Consider the following 16,025-nt stretch of genomic DNA (forward strand, 5'->3'; position numbering starts at 1 on the left):
AATGCATTAAGAAGGAAAGAAGATTTGATTTGATTTGATTTGAAATTCCACAAATTAGCTTTTAAGAAAGCACACCAGTTAATTGAAATGCATTTCAGGTGCGGGCATCTCATGAAGCAGGGTTGAGAACCCACAAATGCTGATGCTCCAGATACTCAACTAGTCTAAAGAAGGCCAGTTTTATTGCTTCTTTAATCAGAAGAGACGGTAGCAGCAACATTATGTACAAAATGAGTTACAAACCATGTGAAATAACAAACAAAATAGCACAGTTGGTTAGTAGCCCGTAAAATGGCTGCCCCACCCTCCGGCGCCATTATCCATGTGAGGGTGACTCCCATACTACTGAACACAACAGACTGTCACTCACATACTACTGAACCACAAGAGAGGGTCACTCACATTCTACTGTGTTCTAGAAGCTTTGCTCATGATTCATGAGTGAACTCTTTACGCATTTACAATTCTGTTGATATTAATGGAAAAATGTGCCTTCTCTTAAAACAGCAACTACTCCAAAATATCATATCAATTACCTTTTCACAATATATTGAGTGAGGGAAATGTTGTGCCATTCTTATAACTCATTTCTGTGTTCTATTCATGTTCGGTTCTAATAACCAATTTCCTTGTCCACGCAAGTGGCTGACTGTACAAATCACACCTATCAGTAGCTGCAATTTAGCATTACGCCCAGACCATTTTTTTTTTTAGAACAAATGACCGTGTTTTGAGAACAAAAGAAAGATATCTCAGGTTCAAAGTCTCAGTTTAGAGAGGAGAAGCCTCGTGGGGTGTTGGTCTGTCACATGTTATGAAACAGTATTGGTCACATGAATAGAACAAACCGGTAATTGTTAATTAATTATGGTAAATCATGCAAATATAACTTGCCTCTGTATCGCGCTATTTAATGCAACTGTTGTGACAGCCCCGGGAGAGTTTTATGACAGAAATGTGTACTACAGTGCATTGAGATGGTTGGAACCTCTCCAGCACGCTGACAAATAAATGTGGATTATTTAAGATTGACTTTGAGTGTCCCTGTGTAAGAATTTCCATGACCATAGTGAAGAACAGTAGATGTTCCTTCTATCTCTGGGTGAGACATAACTGGTAGTGGTACCGAAAGCCTCCCTTCTCTATGTGTTGTCCTTGCCATGTTGGGTGGAAGCCCTGCTTGACCATGAAGTGGCCCATTGAGAATTGGCCATTTGGCCGACAGTGAAAAGACTGGGCCTGCAGAACACTGTGGCCTCCTTGGATACCGGATACCAATGCACTGGATCGATGCTGATTGGCATTGTGTGTTTCTCCACTCTTTAATGAGAAGCAGAGAGACTGGAATGATGGTGAGTCTGAGGGGGACGATATGGTTCCCCAACTGGTGGTCCACAGGCCGAATTGGCCCCTCTGGTGATTTCAATAAGTTTTCTGACCAGTTATTTATTTTTTGTTATCGAACATCAAAAACTGTAAAAACACCAGGAAATTATCTCCAAGGGATTTTATTTTAGGAAATCTGTACCTAAGTATTTCCTTGCATTGACTAAATAGAGAGACGATGTGATCGTTTCTCAATGTAACCTAGGTTTGATATTATTATGTTTTTGTCAAATTCTATATCTGTTTGGGTTTATTATTGCGGTCAACTTGCAGTGTACAAAGTATTTGTAATTATGTTCTGGACCACTGAGCATTCGCTTTTAAAAATATTAATTCGATTAATAAACAAGGTAGGTAATAGAATGTAGTTGGGAATTCAATCCGTATTGCAGAAGAATGGCGCAAGATACACGTTATAGCTTGATTGAAATTTAAAGGCAATGTTCCCTCGTTCGCGGAAACTTCATTCACTGTGCATATGTCAGCTCAATCGAAAATGACCTTGACTATTTCAACTCGGATCTTCCGCGATACTTCCGTGGGAGAAATTGAATCCAATCCTTAGAGACTACAGCCATTGCCCTCTAATGTTTTGTCTTTGATTTCTACATTGAGTTATTGGACAGCAGGTTGGATTCACTGACGCTGCAGGTCTGGGGTTAACCTATGATCTGTGGCGAATGCTCATTGGTTCTTTGTCCTTGTTGACTTTCTTGCACAGGATAGCCCAGCTGACATGATAACACCTTATCCAAAACATTGGATTACTGGGAGCTTCAGGGGTAGACAGGATACTACAGCATTGAGAATAAGCCTTGGCTTACCCTGCAGTGCTAAGCCAGTCTCACTAGACAAATATATATATATTTTTTATATAACTTTAATTGGAATTACAAATGTATTACCTTCCCTCAAAACAGTTTAGTTAAGGCATAGGGCATAGTATGAGTCATAACACACATAAAACCTAGCAGTCAAACAAGGAAATGGTTTCAATCATTTTTCCCATAGGGGATTTTAGAAACACTTCTAATATATATATATTGATAAAAGTCACCTTGTCCAAGAGAGATTTACATGGTAATCAAAACATCACACCTGAGTAGATCTACATGAAACACAGCCCTTGTTTTAAGTGCTTCTAAAATCCCCTATGGGAAAAATGAATGGTGGAAAAAAGATTGGAACCATTTCCTTGTTTGACCACTAGGTTTTATGGGTATTATGACAGCTCCACTGTGGGGCTCTATTATGTGGATAAATTAACCCAGATCTTATCTTCGCAAAGGTAAACCTGCGCTGGTCTAAGTTTAGACCGTGGCCTTTTATCTCGACCAGCAGATAAAAGGCCATAAACCAAGATAAAGTATCCAGGGTTGAATGACCAACAAACTTCTCTGTCCTCTGAAGAGGGGCGAACATAGTGCTGTCCTGTCCTGGCTCTAAAAACATATTGTAATACAGATCCTCTACTCTTTCTAAATAACTATTTGAACTCTACTGTATACAAGGATATTAATATATATATATATATATATATGAATAGTGTGCAAATAGTATTTTCGTTGTCTCTTGGTGTCTTTCCTATATATAACTCATATTGTATCTATTTGTTTTGTAATATCTTATATTGTTCTTGTCTAGTAATGTTTTATGTGAACCCTAGGAAGAGTAGCTTATGCATGTGCAGTAGCTAATGGAGATCCTAATAAACTAAACTAATCAATCCTACACACCAATCCTCTGGTGGTGACGTCAGTCAGCCTGTCTCCAAACGGGACGACGCGCAGCAGCAACTCAGTGGACTAGTCTGGCGTTCGCTGTGCATCTCCGGACGCAACATCGCCCGTTAGCTGAACTTTCAACAGACACCTCATCTTCAGAAACTGGGAAACAAAAATGGGTAAGTTTCTATTTAAATGTTAATTCCTTTTTCTGTTTGAGTTAAAACTTACATTATAAAATGACAACTTGTTCCATGCCTGTTCTGTTTGGTCCCCCCACTGAGCTTTCTCCGCGCAAAGCGCATCTTAAATTGTCATGTTTACAATACGTTTCAACCCAATTCATTTTGATCTGACCGGGTTTGCTAGGCTATCAGCATTAAAGAGTAGTTGAACAACTTGTGCAACTTGATAAGAGGGAGATCAATCTCAAAGGATTTCCATACAGTCAGCGCAGCTCGGTATGGGCTGAGTAGTTCCAACAGGAGTTGACAACCCAAGTCACTATCAGTATAAGTTTATATGATATATATATATATATATATATATATATATATATATATATATATATATATATATATATATATATATATATGATAGTGACTTGGGTTGTCAACTCCAATATATATATTAATCCACATACTGCTCTTTTGTTTCTCAACTTCTAACTAAATGGCTTATTGATCACAAATCCATGTTTATAATGACAACTTGAATGTTCCTGTGTAGATTGGTGTTATTGGAAACATGATATTGTTTATTGATTGGTCAGACAAATGCATTCTCCAATAAGCCTATAGAAGAGCGTCAGATTGATGACTGACATATGGAATGATTTGAGGGTGTTTTTTTGCAGCTAAAGACATCTGTGTATGCGACTCAGTACAGCTGTTACTAATGCGTTTCAGAGTTATGTGGGCAGACAGTGGATGAGTTTTAGTTTGTAGACAAAAACCTCCATTATGATGTGTCATTTGGTTATCAAAACAAACTTGGAGGCCATAGACTCCATCATTTTCACCTTGTCTCAGTCTCTGGGCAAGTCACACTGTGTCGTGCCATGCGATGTGAAGGGCTGAACTGGGACTGGGAGTAGTTATACTAGGGTGTAATTCCTGTGTCCCACTGGGCTCTCTGACTCAGTCCCAAGTGTTGTCCATCTGTGTTCCCAGCCACCCTGGGGATGCATGCCTGGGAGGAGAGAGCTAGCTAGGCGCCATTGCCACAGGTTCAGAAACATACTTCTTAAAGGCTCCCAGCAGACTTATGAGCTTTGTGGCTGTAAGAGACTGTGTGCCAGATGGGACAGACAGTATAGAGGACTCTCAGTCGCCCCCATGTTGTCTAAGCTGGAAAGCTACAGTCATAGTCTTTTATGTTCATAATATCATAATGCACAGCCCTTCATTAACAGGAGTGGCATCATTCTCATTCATGCAGAAATAGACTGTTGACCCTATCCAAGGTAGGCCTAATTTGTTGCTTTGTTTTCAGTCTACCACAGTGGTAACCAATAGTATTTTACCGGGTTAGCTGAACCTTCCTTCTTACAGTGATAGATGGGTTCTGAGAAAACCAAATGGATTGGAGCTCTCCTGTTGATTTTCAATGGTGCAGCTGAGGCTATGGAGGGACTGGGAGGTGAAAACACTGACAGTGTGAGAATGTGTATCAACAGCATTCATTCATTTCCTCTGAAGCTCCCACAGTGGACTCATTGTGCTCCTAATTTGGCCCCGCTCCTTTGTGTGTGACTTCAGTGGCTGTTGATGCAGAGGGAAGTTGACTGAATTGAAAGTTGCGGAGTAGACGGACTCCCTGTAAGATAACACATTGCAGCCCCTCATCCTGTATCTCTCTCTCTCTCTCCCTCCCTAAGAGGATATTGGCCTGCATTACAACGGACCATGTGCATTGTCCACTGCCTCAGGCTCTGTTCATATTCAAATCCTCTCAGTAGGACTTTAAGACAACAAGTCCCCTAGGAGGCATGGGAACGAGTAATTCCATTTGTATTCACTTCAACTACTTCAACCTTCCATTGAGTGTAGTAGTGATTGCTGATTGTCTTCTTGTAATGAGGTATTGGTTGAGCACGGGCACACCGGTAGCTGTGAACGTTCACACCGGTAGCGTTCACACCGGTAGCGTTTGCCGGCCGAAGGTACTTAGCACCTCTGAACAGAGTGCCAGCTGTAATTTGCAACCTGAGTGCAAACCGATTCTACATGTAGATTTGTGCGAAAATGTCGCCAGTCAGACGTCCACAGGCAGGGAGGACCCTAAAACACACTGCTCCGAACAAACGGCAGACTGACTTTCGGTGCGGTGTGTGCCATCCATATAACTCTGTCACCACGAGAACCACTAATAAGAAGTGAGCTAGCAGCCTGTAATGTGTTGATGACTATCATGACCACTGAAAAGTAGCAAACAAGTGTAAGGATCTCTCAAGTGGTTTGGATGATTGAACTGTTTTCTTTCAGCGTAAAGAATGTCTTACGGTTGTTCAGGGATACTTGTTGTTTTCCATGCTTCGTAGGAAAACACACTGAAGACTCTGCTGTAGATTAAATCAGGAATGCAGGCATGTACTGGTGACTACACCCCAAAATAAACAGGATGACTTGAAGCCATGGAGAACAGATGATACTTCTCAGAGATCCGACTGTAGATAACTGACAACTGTCTACAGTATATTTGATTCCCTCATCTCTTTCTCCTGGAGGTGGTGTCACATTTAAAACATTCCCCACTGTTTCTCTCATGCGTCTATGGTGTTAAATATGTACTATACCAGTGGATATACTGAGGATGTGGGAGGATCTGGATCTTGGCTCTGACTGGGGCCTGTGAAGCCCAAAGTGAGACTTGATTCAGCATGGAGTTAGATGTTCCCAATGTTCTGCAAACTTATATTCAGCTCTAAAGTCAGGTGACTTTCACCTGCCCACTTAGCATTGACCTCCGTTGCTATGTACCTCCTCCATGCCAACAGCCCTGAGTAGTAGCTTGTGAAATCATGCAGCACTCAACTATGGCCCCTTGGGAAATTAGCATGATCTAAACTATGGCCCCTTGGGAAATTAGCATGATCTAAACTATGGCCCCTCGGGAGATTATCATGATCTAAAAAAGAGAGGATAACTGATCATTCATGATATACAGCAGCTGAGAAAGTCATTTTTATCTGCAATACAGGGGCCTAGGAGTGACTACTTGCTGTTTCATTATTTAAAGTAAAGGTGGCATCAATATTTGTCTGCCATTGCTGCACCTACCGCCGGTTTATAGCGGTTCTGTAAGGAAAGAGGTGGCAGATGCCAAAAGGGGAAAATCACAAGCTTGTCAATTTCTCTTTCATAGAGACAATTGTCAATACGAAAGAGAAATTAATAGGCTTGTGAGTTTTGAATTTTATACTGGTTAACATGTCTTGTGACTGCAGGAGTAAAGGCTAATCAAATAAAACAAATTATGGACTTACTTGACTCTGAACAGCTCGTCTCTGTTAGTTTTAGAGTGAGACATTGATAGCCAAAAAGAGAAGAAAAAAAATCCTGCATGGAAACTCTTGAACTCCTTAGTTTAAAAAACAGTTTTTCTCTGTTGTTTACAGCCAGCACTCAACACAATAGTTCTCTGGAAAGAGTGATTCACAACTGGCGTTAAACTACGAGATCTAAACGGAGCTCCATTGTTTATGACTGTAATCTGAGAAAGAGATAAATATTCACTTGATTGCTAACCCAATTTCGAAACTCTCGTTTCATGACTCATCTAATGAGTGCAGTTGTCTGTCATCGGATTTGTGTGCCTCTATTACTCAAGGTCTACAACTTGGTGATGTTTGACAACTTGTGTGAAACGTTGCTCGTCTCCCTCAATCCCAATGCTGATGTCTCCATCGACTGTCATTTTAGAACGGCATTCTTCACTGCACTGATACACTAAACATACGTCGTGTTCATCTCTGCCTAATGAACCGGTCTTTCCCAAACATATCTGAGGAACATACGTCGTGTTCATCTCTGCCTAATGAACCGGTCTTTCCCAAACATATCTGAGGAACATACATTGAGGGGATTAAGCTGCCTATCACTGACTGTTTTTGAAACCAGTGGACAGACAGTGAAAAATGCACTCGTATAACAGCTGCATAGTGTGGATCCCAGCCTATGGAATAAAAATGGGGCTTTTATTGCTCAATCTAATACATGCTGATATAAAAATATATATCCATAGGTCTAATGGACACATTCTCAAACTTGCACACTTTCGATACACTTAAAGGGGCAATCTGAAGTTGCTACATGGATTTTTGGACTTATAAATTAGATATATTAATGTAAAGATATAATTTAATTGTATTATTATATCTAGTAGACAGCGATGGGTTAGAAGAAGCCTACATAACCAACCCATATAGTAAAATATAACATCCATGTATGGCCAGCCATGTGAACTTTAACCCTGATTTATCCTGCAATAGATGTCATTCAATTGGTAAAATACATTTTTGTCTTCTTCTAATGCCTCTTAAGGGGAATGTAATCTAAAACTAGCTGAATGTAATCAGATTACATTACTGAGTTTGGGTAATCCAAAAGTTACGTTACTGATTACAATTTTGGACAGGTAACTAGTAACTCTAACGGATTACATTTAGAAATGTATATATATACACAGTGACCCTGTATTCTAAGCTGGACAAGGGAAAAGGTGGGGGAAACGAGAGGGAAAGGAGAGGAGAGGGAGAGGAGAGGAAATGAGAGGGAGAGGAGAGGAAAGGAAAGGTAAGTGAGAGGAAATGAGAGGGAAAGGAGAGGAAATGAGAGGAGAGGAAAGGAGAGGAAAGGAGAGGAGAGGAGAGGAGAGGAAATGAGAGGAGAGGAAAGGAGAGGAAATGAGAGGAGAGGAAAGGAGAGGAAAGGAGAGGAGAGGGAGAGGAGAGGAAATGAGAGGGAGAGGAGAGGAAAGGAAAGGTAAGTGAGAGGAAATGAGAGGGAAAGGAGAGGAAATGAGAGGAGAGGAAAGGAGAGGAAAGGAGAGGGAGAGGAGAGGAGAGGAAAGGAGAGGGAGAGGAGAGGAAAGGGAAGTGAGAGGAAATGAGAGGGAAAGGAGAGGAAATGAGAGGGAAAGGAGAGGAGAGGAAAGGAGAGGGAGAGGAGAGGAAAGGAAAGGGAAGTGAGAGGAAATGAGAGGGAAAGGAGAGGAGAGGAAAGGAGAAAGAGGAGAGGAAAGGAGAGGAAAGGAGAGGGAGAGGAGAGGAAAGGAGAGGGAAAGGAGAGGAAATGAGAGGAGAGGAAAGGAGATGAAATGAGAGGAAAGGAGATGAAAGGGGAGGAAATGAGAGGAAATGAGAGGAGAGGAAAGGAGATAAAATTAAAGGAAATGAGAGGAAAGGAGATTAAAGGGGAGGAAATGAGAGGAAATGAGAGGAAATGTTCCATAGCTGTGAACGTCATGCCACTGGGCGAGTGTTTTCACTCTCTGAATCAACGGCTTGTCAACCGATGCCTGAGCAATAACAGAGGGTGAGATAATGTTTCCCATGCTTTTAGTTGATTCAAGATGATCTCGGTTAGAGGTCGTGTGTGTAGGCAGGGTAGGGGAGTTACATGTAAAGGATGTGTATTTGAACCCAATAATAGTTGAATTCAATAAGTTTAAGCTGCCTATCAATGACTGTTTTTGAAACCAGTGGACAGCCAGTGAAAAATGCACTCTTATAACAGCTGCATAGTGTGGATCCCAGCCTATTGAATATAAGTGGGGCTTTTATTGCTCAATCTAATACATGCTGATATAAAAATATATATCCATAGGTCTAATGGACACATTCTCAAACTTGTACACTTTTGATACACTTAAAGGGGCAATCTGAAGTTGCTACATGGATTTTTGGACTTATAAATTAGATATATTAATGTAAAGATATAATTGAATCGTATCGTTATATGTAGTAGACAGCGATGGGTTAGAAGAAGCCTACGTAAACAACCCATGAATGAAAATATAACATCCATATACGGACAGCCATGTGAACTTTAACCCTGATTTATCCTGCAATAGATGTCATTCAATTGGTAAACATACATTTTGTCTTCTTCTAATGCCTCTTAAGGGGAAATTAATCTAAAAGTAACTGAATGTAATCAGATTACATTACTGAGTTTGGGTAATCCAAAAGTTACGTTACTGATTACAATTTTGGACAGGTAACTAGTAACTCTAACGGATTACATTTAGAAAGTAACTTACCCAATCCTGTTAGAAGAGCACAGCTGGTCCCAGGCCCACTCCAGATGATGAAAACAGGAACTGGGGACAGCTCATAAATAACTTCAAAATGCATATTTGTGTGAAGTCTGCAGAGATGCAGTTGTGCCTGTTTGCTGTTGAAATATCTGGAATTCTCACATGTGTGACCTATGTCGTTCCACCACCGGCGTACGACCAATGTTACAAAGGATAATTACACATTTACTCAGTCACTCAACCATTTGTTTATGAAGTTTCCTTAATCACAATATTGCCCCCTCTTGCCTGCCCAACATGTTTAAAAAAAAAAAAGATTATTTAGACATTTTCAGTGGCATTCATGAGTTGAATTAAATATGTGACAAACCGTCTCTTTTCGGTCTTATGTTCCGACATTTGAAATTTAGTTTTTTCATTGCATAAAAGTAGAAACTCGGAGCTTCAAAATGGCATATCATACCCTGCAGTTGGAGGAAACATGGAGAAGTAATGCTGCTTTAAAAGTTACTAAACTTACAATCCCATTCGGGAGAAAAAGGCATTTAAACATTTTTTTTTGCTGTGATTTTCACACTTGCTCCACATTAATACCTGGGAAACATATATTTAGAAAATTAATACTTTCGCTAAATTGCCAAAATAGATTCTCTGAACATTATCTCACTAAGATACCCCATTTGGCAAACCTTTTGCAGAATTAAGTAGCCTTTTGTTGTATAATTAAGCTAACATTTCACATTGAACAGCTACAACGTTGTTCTTTGTTTACCCCCTTTTAGCTTTGTTCACACTCTCTAAAGCCTTTGACCACACCCTCTAAAGCCTTTGACCACACCCTCTAAAGCCTTTGACCACACCCTCTAAAGCCTTTGACCACACCCTCTAAAGCCTTTGACACACTCATCTCATCAGCACTTAGCCATCCCGGATCCGGGATCGTGAATACAGCCTGAAGCTCATTACCATAACGCAACGTTAACTATTCATGAAAATCGCAAATGAAATGAAATAAATATGCTAGCTCTCAAGCTTAGCCTTTTGTTAACAACACTGTCATCTCAGATTTTCAAAATATGCTTCTCAACCATAGGAAAACAATCATTTGTGTAACAGTAGCTAGCTAGCGTAGGATTTAGCGTTAGCATTAGCGTTTGCATTCAGCAGGCAACATTTTCGCAAAAACCAGAAAAGCATTCAAATAAAATCATTTACCTTTGAAGAACTTCAGATGTTTTCAATGAGGAGACTGTTAGATAGCAAATGTTCAGTTTTTCCTGAAAGATTATTTGTTTAGGAGAAATCGCTCCGTTTGGTGCGTCACGTTTGGCTACCAAAAAAAAATGAAAATCCAGTCATCAAAACACCAAACTTTTTTCAAAATTAACTCCATAATATCGACTGAAACATGGCAAACGTTGTTTAGAACCAATCCTCAAGGTGTTTTTCACATATATCTTCGATGATATATTGTTAGTGGAAGTGTGCTTTCTGTCCTGAATCCCAGGAGAAAATGCCCGCTTCCAGGTCAAAAATGGCAATGCAGACACAAGATAACTAGCTAGATTTAGCAAAGATTTAGCTTCATAATTACCAGCTGGATAGATGTAAATGGTATTTGACAGGGAAGCCTTGAGTTACAGAATGGACTGTCTTCCTCGTGAATGTTCCCCTCGTTATCTGAACTAATCATGGCTAGGCATAATTCTGTATTTTCTCAATGTCTAAACACCTTCGTGATTTCACATTTTATTTATATTTACAGAGTACATAAAAGTTTGTTAGTAAGGCACATGAACGTTTACATGTTCAATAAGGCATTTCTGGAAGAAAAAAATATATAATTTTGATGAAAAAACAAAAAATGTTATGTTCAAATGCCTCTTCTGTGAAGAAGTTACGTGCGACATACTCCCAGCTTTCTGCCATGGGTCACATACGCTTAATATCCATATTAATGAGTTATTTGTAATCCAATGAATGATTTCTGGTGCTCTCTCTATTTGGCAGAGGATCTGACCAATCTTCTTTGTCAATTAAACGGCAGATGAGTCCCACAAATCCTCTCAGACTATCTGAGCTGCTCTATGGTGAAACCACTTAGTACAACCAAAAGACCACTGCTATTTTATCCCTTTCTCGTTCTCTCCCCACCTCTCTCTTTTCCTGTTCCACCTTCCCACCTGTCCTGCTGTCTCTCTACTCCTCTTCTTTTGCTTCTCTCCTCTTCACTGCTCATTCTCTCCACACATCCACACCTCTCTTGTCTTCTCTGTCCTCAGTGTGGCTGGTTGATTGCCCACCGCCAACATTGTGGCTCTGTCTAAGCACTCATGTTAATTTGTTGAGTTTAATAAGTCCTCCTACGGTCACAAAGAGGACCGTTGTGTATTGTGAAATTAAATGATAGGAATAGAAGTTCCTGAGTGGGAATGCTTGCTCAAGCATGGCCCCTCCCCCTCGCTTTTATTAAGGGCCTATTCACCATCCCACAGTGGGGAGGGGGGGGGGGGGTTCAATGCTCTGACCTCCAGAATTCACCCTTGTTAGAGAGTTGTCACATTGCCACATGGTGCTGGAAACAGGATGGAATATCAAAGACTTAAAATGTCCCGGATATGTAAATGATTACAGCCTTCCTCCTCCTAGGAGCTGAACACTTGTTCCGTTTAACATGGTCAGTCATACTGAAGACCTTGTCGGTGTGATTTTTCTGTTGTTGAGTTTTTGTTATTGAACATGGTTACGTTGAGGGATAGGTTGTTATTCTGGCACCACCCGGCCAGGTCTCTGACCTCCTCCCTATAGGCTGTCTCATCGTTGTCGGGGATCAGGCCTACCACTGTTGTGTCGTCTGCAAACTTAATGATGGTGTTGAAGTCGTGCCTGGCCATGCAGTCGTGAACAGGGAGTACAGGAGGGGACTGAGCACACACCCCTGAGGGGCTCCAGTGTTGAGGATCAGCGTGCAGGTGTGTTGCTACCTACCCTCACCACCTGGGTGCGGCCCGTCAGGAAGTCCAGGATCCAGTTGCAGAGGGAGGTGTTTAGTCTGAGCTGTAGTCAAGGAGGTGTTGAACGCTGAGCTGTAGTCAATGAATAGCATTCTCACATAAGTGTTCCTTTTGTCCAGGTGGGAAAGGGCAGTGTGGAGTGCAATAGAGATTGCATCATCTGTGGATCTGTTTGGGCAGTATGCAAATTGGAATGGGTCTAGGGTTTCTGGGATAATGGTGTTGATGTGAGCCATTACCAACCTTTCAAAGCACTTCATGGCTACGGACGTGAGTGCTACAGGTTTGTATTCATTTAGGCAGGTTGCCTTTGTGTTCTTGGGCACAGGGGCTATGATGGTCTGCATGAAACATGTTGGTATTACAGACTCAATCAGGGACATGTTGAAAATGTCAGTGAAGACACCTGCCAGTTGGTCAGCACATGCCCGGAGCACACGTCCTGGTAATCCGTCTGGCCCCGCAGCCGTGTGTATGTTGACCTATTTAAAGGTCTTACTCTCGTTTGCTACGGAGTGCGTGATCACACTGTCGTCCGGAACAGCAGATGCTCTCACGCATGCCTCAGTGTTGCTTGCCTCGAAGCGAGCATAGAAATGACTTAGCTCGTCTGGTAGGCTCGTGTCATTGGGCAGCTCGAGGCTGTGCTTCCCTTTGTAGTCTGTAATAGTTTGCAAGCCCTGCCATATAAGACAAGTGTCGGAGCTGGTACAGTCCCATACGTAGGTGGTACAATCCCATACGTAGGCAGTACAGTCCCATACGTAGGCAGTACAGTCCATTACGTAGGCAGGACAGTCCCATACGCAGGCAGTAAAGTCCCCATACGTAGCTAGTACAGTGCCATAGGTAGGCAGCCCTCCCTACAGTACTAGACCAGGATCAGCCCTCCCTACAGTACTAGACCAGGACCAGGACCATCCCTCCCTACAGTACTAGACCAGGACCAGCCCTCCCTACAATGCTAGACCCGGACCAACCCCCCCTACAGTACTAGACCAGAACCAGCCCTCCCTACAATACTAGATCATGACCATCCCTCCTTACAGTACTAGACAAGAACCAGCCCCCCCTACAGTACTAGACCAGGACCAGGACCATCCCTCCCTACAGAACTAGACCAGGACCAGCCCTCCCTACAATACTAGACCAGGACCAGCCCTCCTTACAATACTAGACCTGGACCAGCCCTTCCTACAATACTAGACCAGGACCAGCCCTCCCTACAGTATTAGACCAGGACCAGGACCAGCCCTCTCTACAGTACTAGACCAGGACCAGCCCTCCCTACAGTACTAGACCAGGACCAGAACCAGCCCTCCCTACAGTACTAGACCAGGACCAGCCCTCCCTACAGTACTAGTCCAGGACCATCCCTCCCTACAGTACTAGACCAGGAGCAGCCCTCCCTACAACACTAGACCAGGACCAGGACCATCCCTCCGTACAGTACTAGACCAGGACCAGCCCTCCCTACAGTACTAGACTAGGACCATCCCTTCATACAATACTAGATCAGGACCAGCCCTCTCTACAGTACTAGGCCAGGACCAGCCCTCCCCACAGTACTAGACCAGGACCAGAACCAGCCCTCCCTACAATACTAGACCAGGACCAGCCCTCCCTACAGTACTAGACCAGGACCAGCCCTCCCTTCAGTACTAGACCAGGACCAGAACTAGCCCTCCCTATGATACTAGACCAGGACCCGCCCTCCCTACAGTTCTAGATCAGGACCAGCCCTCCCTACAGTACTAGACCAGGACCAGCCCTCCCTACAGTACTAGACCATGACCATAACCAGCCCTCCCTACAGCACTAGACCAGGACCAGCCCTCCCTACAGTACTAGACCAGGACCAGAACCATCCCTCCCTACAGGACTTGACCAGGACCAGCCCTCCCTACAGAACTAGACCAGGACCAGCCCTCCCTACAGTACTAGACCAGAACCTGCCCTCCCTACAGTTCTAGACCAGAACTAGCCATCCCTACAGTACTAGACCAGGACCAGCCCTCCCTACAGTACTAGACCATGACCAGGACCAGCCCTCCTTACAGTACTAGACGAGGACCAGCCCTCCCTACAGTACTAGACCAGGACCAGAACCATCCCTCCCTACAGTACTTGACCAGGACCAGCCCTCCCTACAGTACTAGACCAGGACCAGCCCTCCCTTCAGTACTAGACCAGGACCAGAACTAGCCCTCCCTATGATACTAGACCAGGACCAGCCCTCCCTACAGTACTAGACCAGGTCCAGGACCATCCCTCCCTACAGTACTAGACCAGGACCCGCCCTCCCTACAGTTCTAGATCAGGACCAGCCCTCCCTACAGTACTAGACCAGGACCAGCCCTCCCTACAGTACTAGACCAGGACCAGAACCATCCCTCCCTACAGTACTTGACCAGGACCAGCCCTCCCTACAGTACTAGACCAGGACCAGCCCTCCCTACAGTTCTAGACCAGAACCAGAACTAGCCCTCCCTATGATACTAGACCAGGACCAGCCCTCCCTACAGTACTAGACCATGACCAGGACCAGCCCTCCTTACAGTACTAGACGAGGACCAGCCCTCCCTACAGTACTAGACCAGGACCAGAACCATCCCTCCCTACAGTACTTGACCAGGACCAGCCCTCCCTACAGTACTAGACCAGGACCAGCCCTCCCTACAGTACTAGACCAGGACCAGCCCTCCCTACAGTTCTAGACCAGGACCAGCCCTCCCTACAGTTCTAGACCAGGACCAGCCCTCCCTACAGTTCTAGACCAGGACCAGCCCTCCCTACAGTTCTACACCAGAACCAGGGAATTAGCCAGTAGGTCAGAGGGTGAGATGGGGGTTAGTGATAGTGTCAGCGAAGATGGGGCTAACACAATTAACAAGATTACTTTCTTTGGATGTGTGTCTCGTGGGAGCAATAGAGTAGGACATTCGAGTAGGACATGGACCTGACTGTATCTGTGCAGACAAAACTTAAGGAAGCCAGTGGGTGTGAAGGAGCCCTAATATACCACCTTCCATTTGAAAGCATGTGCCTGACACAGATAACTGCCAGGCACCTTTGTTGTGATTTGTCTGTCAGCAGGGAGCTACAGTACCATCAAGGATAGGTCAAGTTAACATTCAGCACACTTCAACATGCTATGGTTGATGTCTGTATTGCTCAGTCCATATTGTTAATTGTCTTCTGATCTTATTCAAAACCATCGCTTGAACTTCTCCCATGTTGATCCTTCGTCTGTTTTCCTTCCAATTTAGTTTTATGTAGGCATTTTTGAAAAGAGGAGAACTGTTTGACTGTAGATGGCAATTAGGGTAGCAGCAGAGTTATAGTGAGTCCAAATGTTTTAGAGCGTCCAGCTAATCCCCTCCAAGGTCATCTGCAGGGAGCCAGAGAGGCAGAGAGAGAGAGAGAGAGAGAGAGAGAGAGAATATATTAGGCTGATTTTGAACAGTGGGAGAGTGGGGGTGTAGTGTGGTGGAGGAGGACCATTAAAGAAGGAGTCTGGATGACCAGCCTGTTGGCTAGGTGCCCACAGAGCATTTTCAACAGCTCCACAGATAGCTCTTTGTGCTAGCCTCCTTTAGCGCTGCTGCTAAACAACCGTAAGACAAAAGTATCTGAGGTT

The 16,025-nt window shown here is 43.3% G+C and overlaps 1 protein-coding gene across 2 annotated transcripts in view; it reads left to right on the forward strand.

The window, feature by feature from the left end:
• The first annotated feature begins 3,091 nt into the window (after window positions 1–3,091).
• The window catches only part of LOC110520610 (neuronal membrane glycoprotein M6-b), a 52,238-nt gene continuing 39,304 nt past the window's right edge, over window positions 3,092–16,025 (forward strand). Inside the window, exon 1 of one of the 2 annotated variants that reach the window (XM_021598008.3) lies at window positions 3,092–3,289. In XM_021598008.3, the coding sequence (XP_021453683.1) occupies window positions 3,286–3,289 (4 nt within the window). In that variant the 5' untranslated portion in view covers window positions 3,092–3,285. The remainder of the gene's footprint in view (window positions 3,290–16,025) is intronic. The other variant, XM_021598005.3, reaches the window with a different exon arrangement.

The sequence above is a fragment of the Oncorhynchus mykiss genome, chromosome 3 (assembly GCF_057628025.1).
Source record: "Oncorhynchus mykiss isolate SJ-2025 chromosome 3, ASM5762802v1, whole genome shotgun sequence".
NCBI classification, from domain to species: domain Eukaryota; kingdom Metazoa; phylum Chordata; class Actinopteri; order Salmoniformes; family Salmonidae; genus Oncorhynchus; species Oncorhynchus mykiss.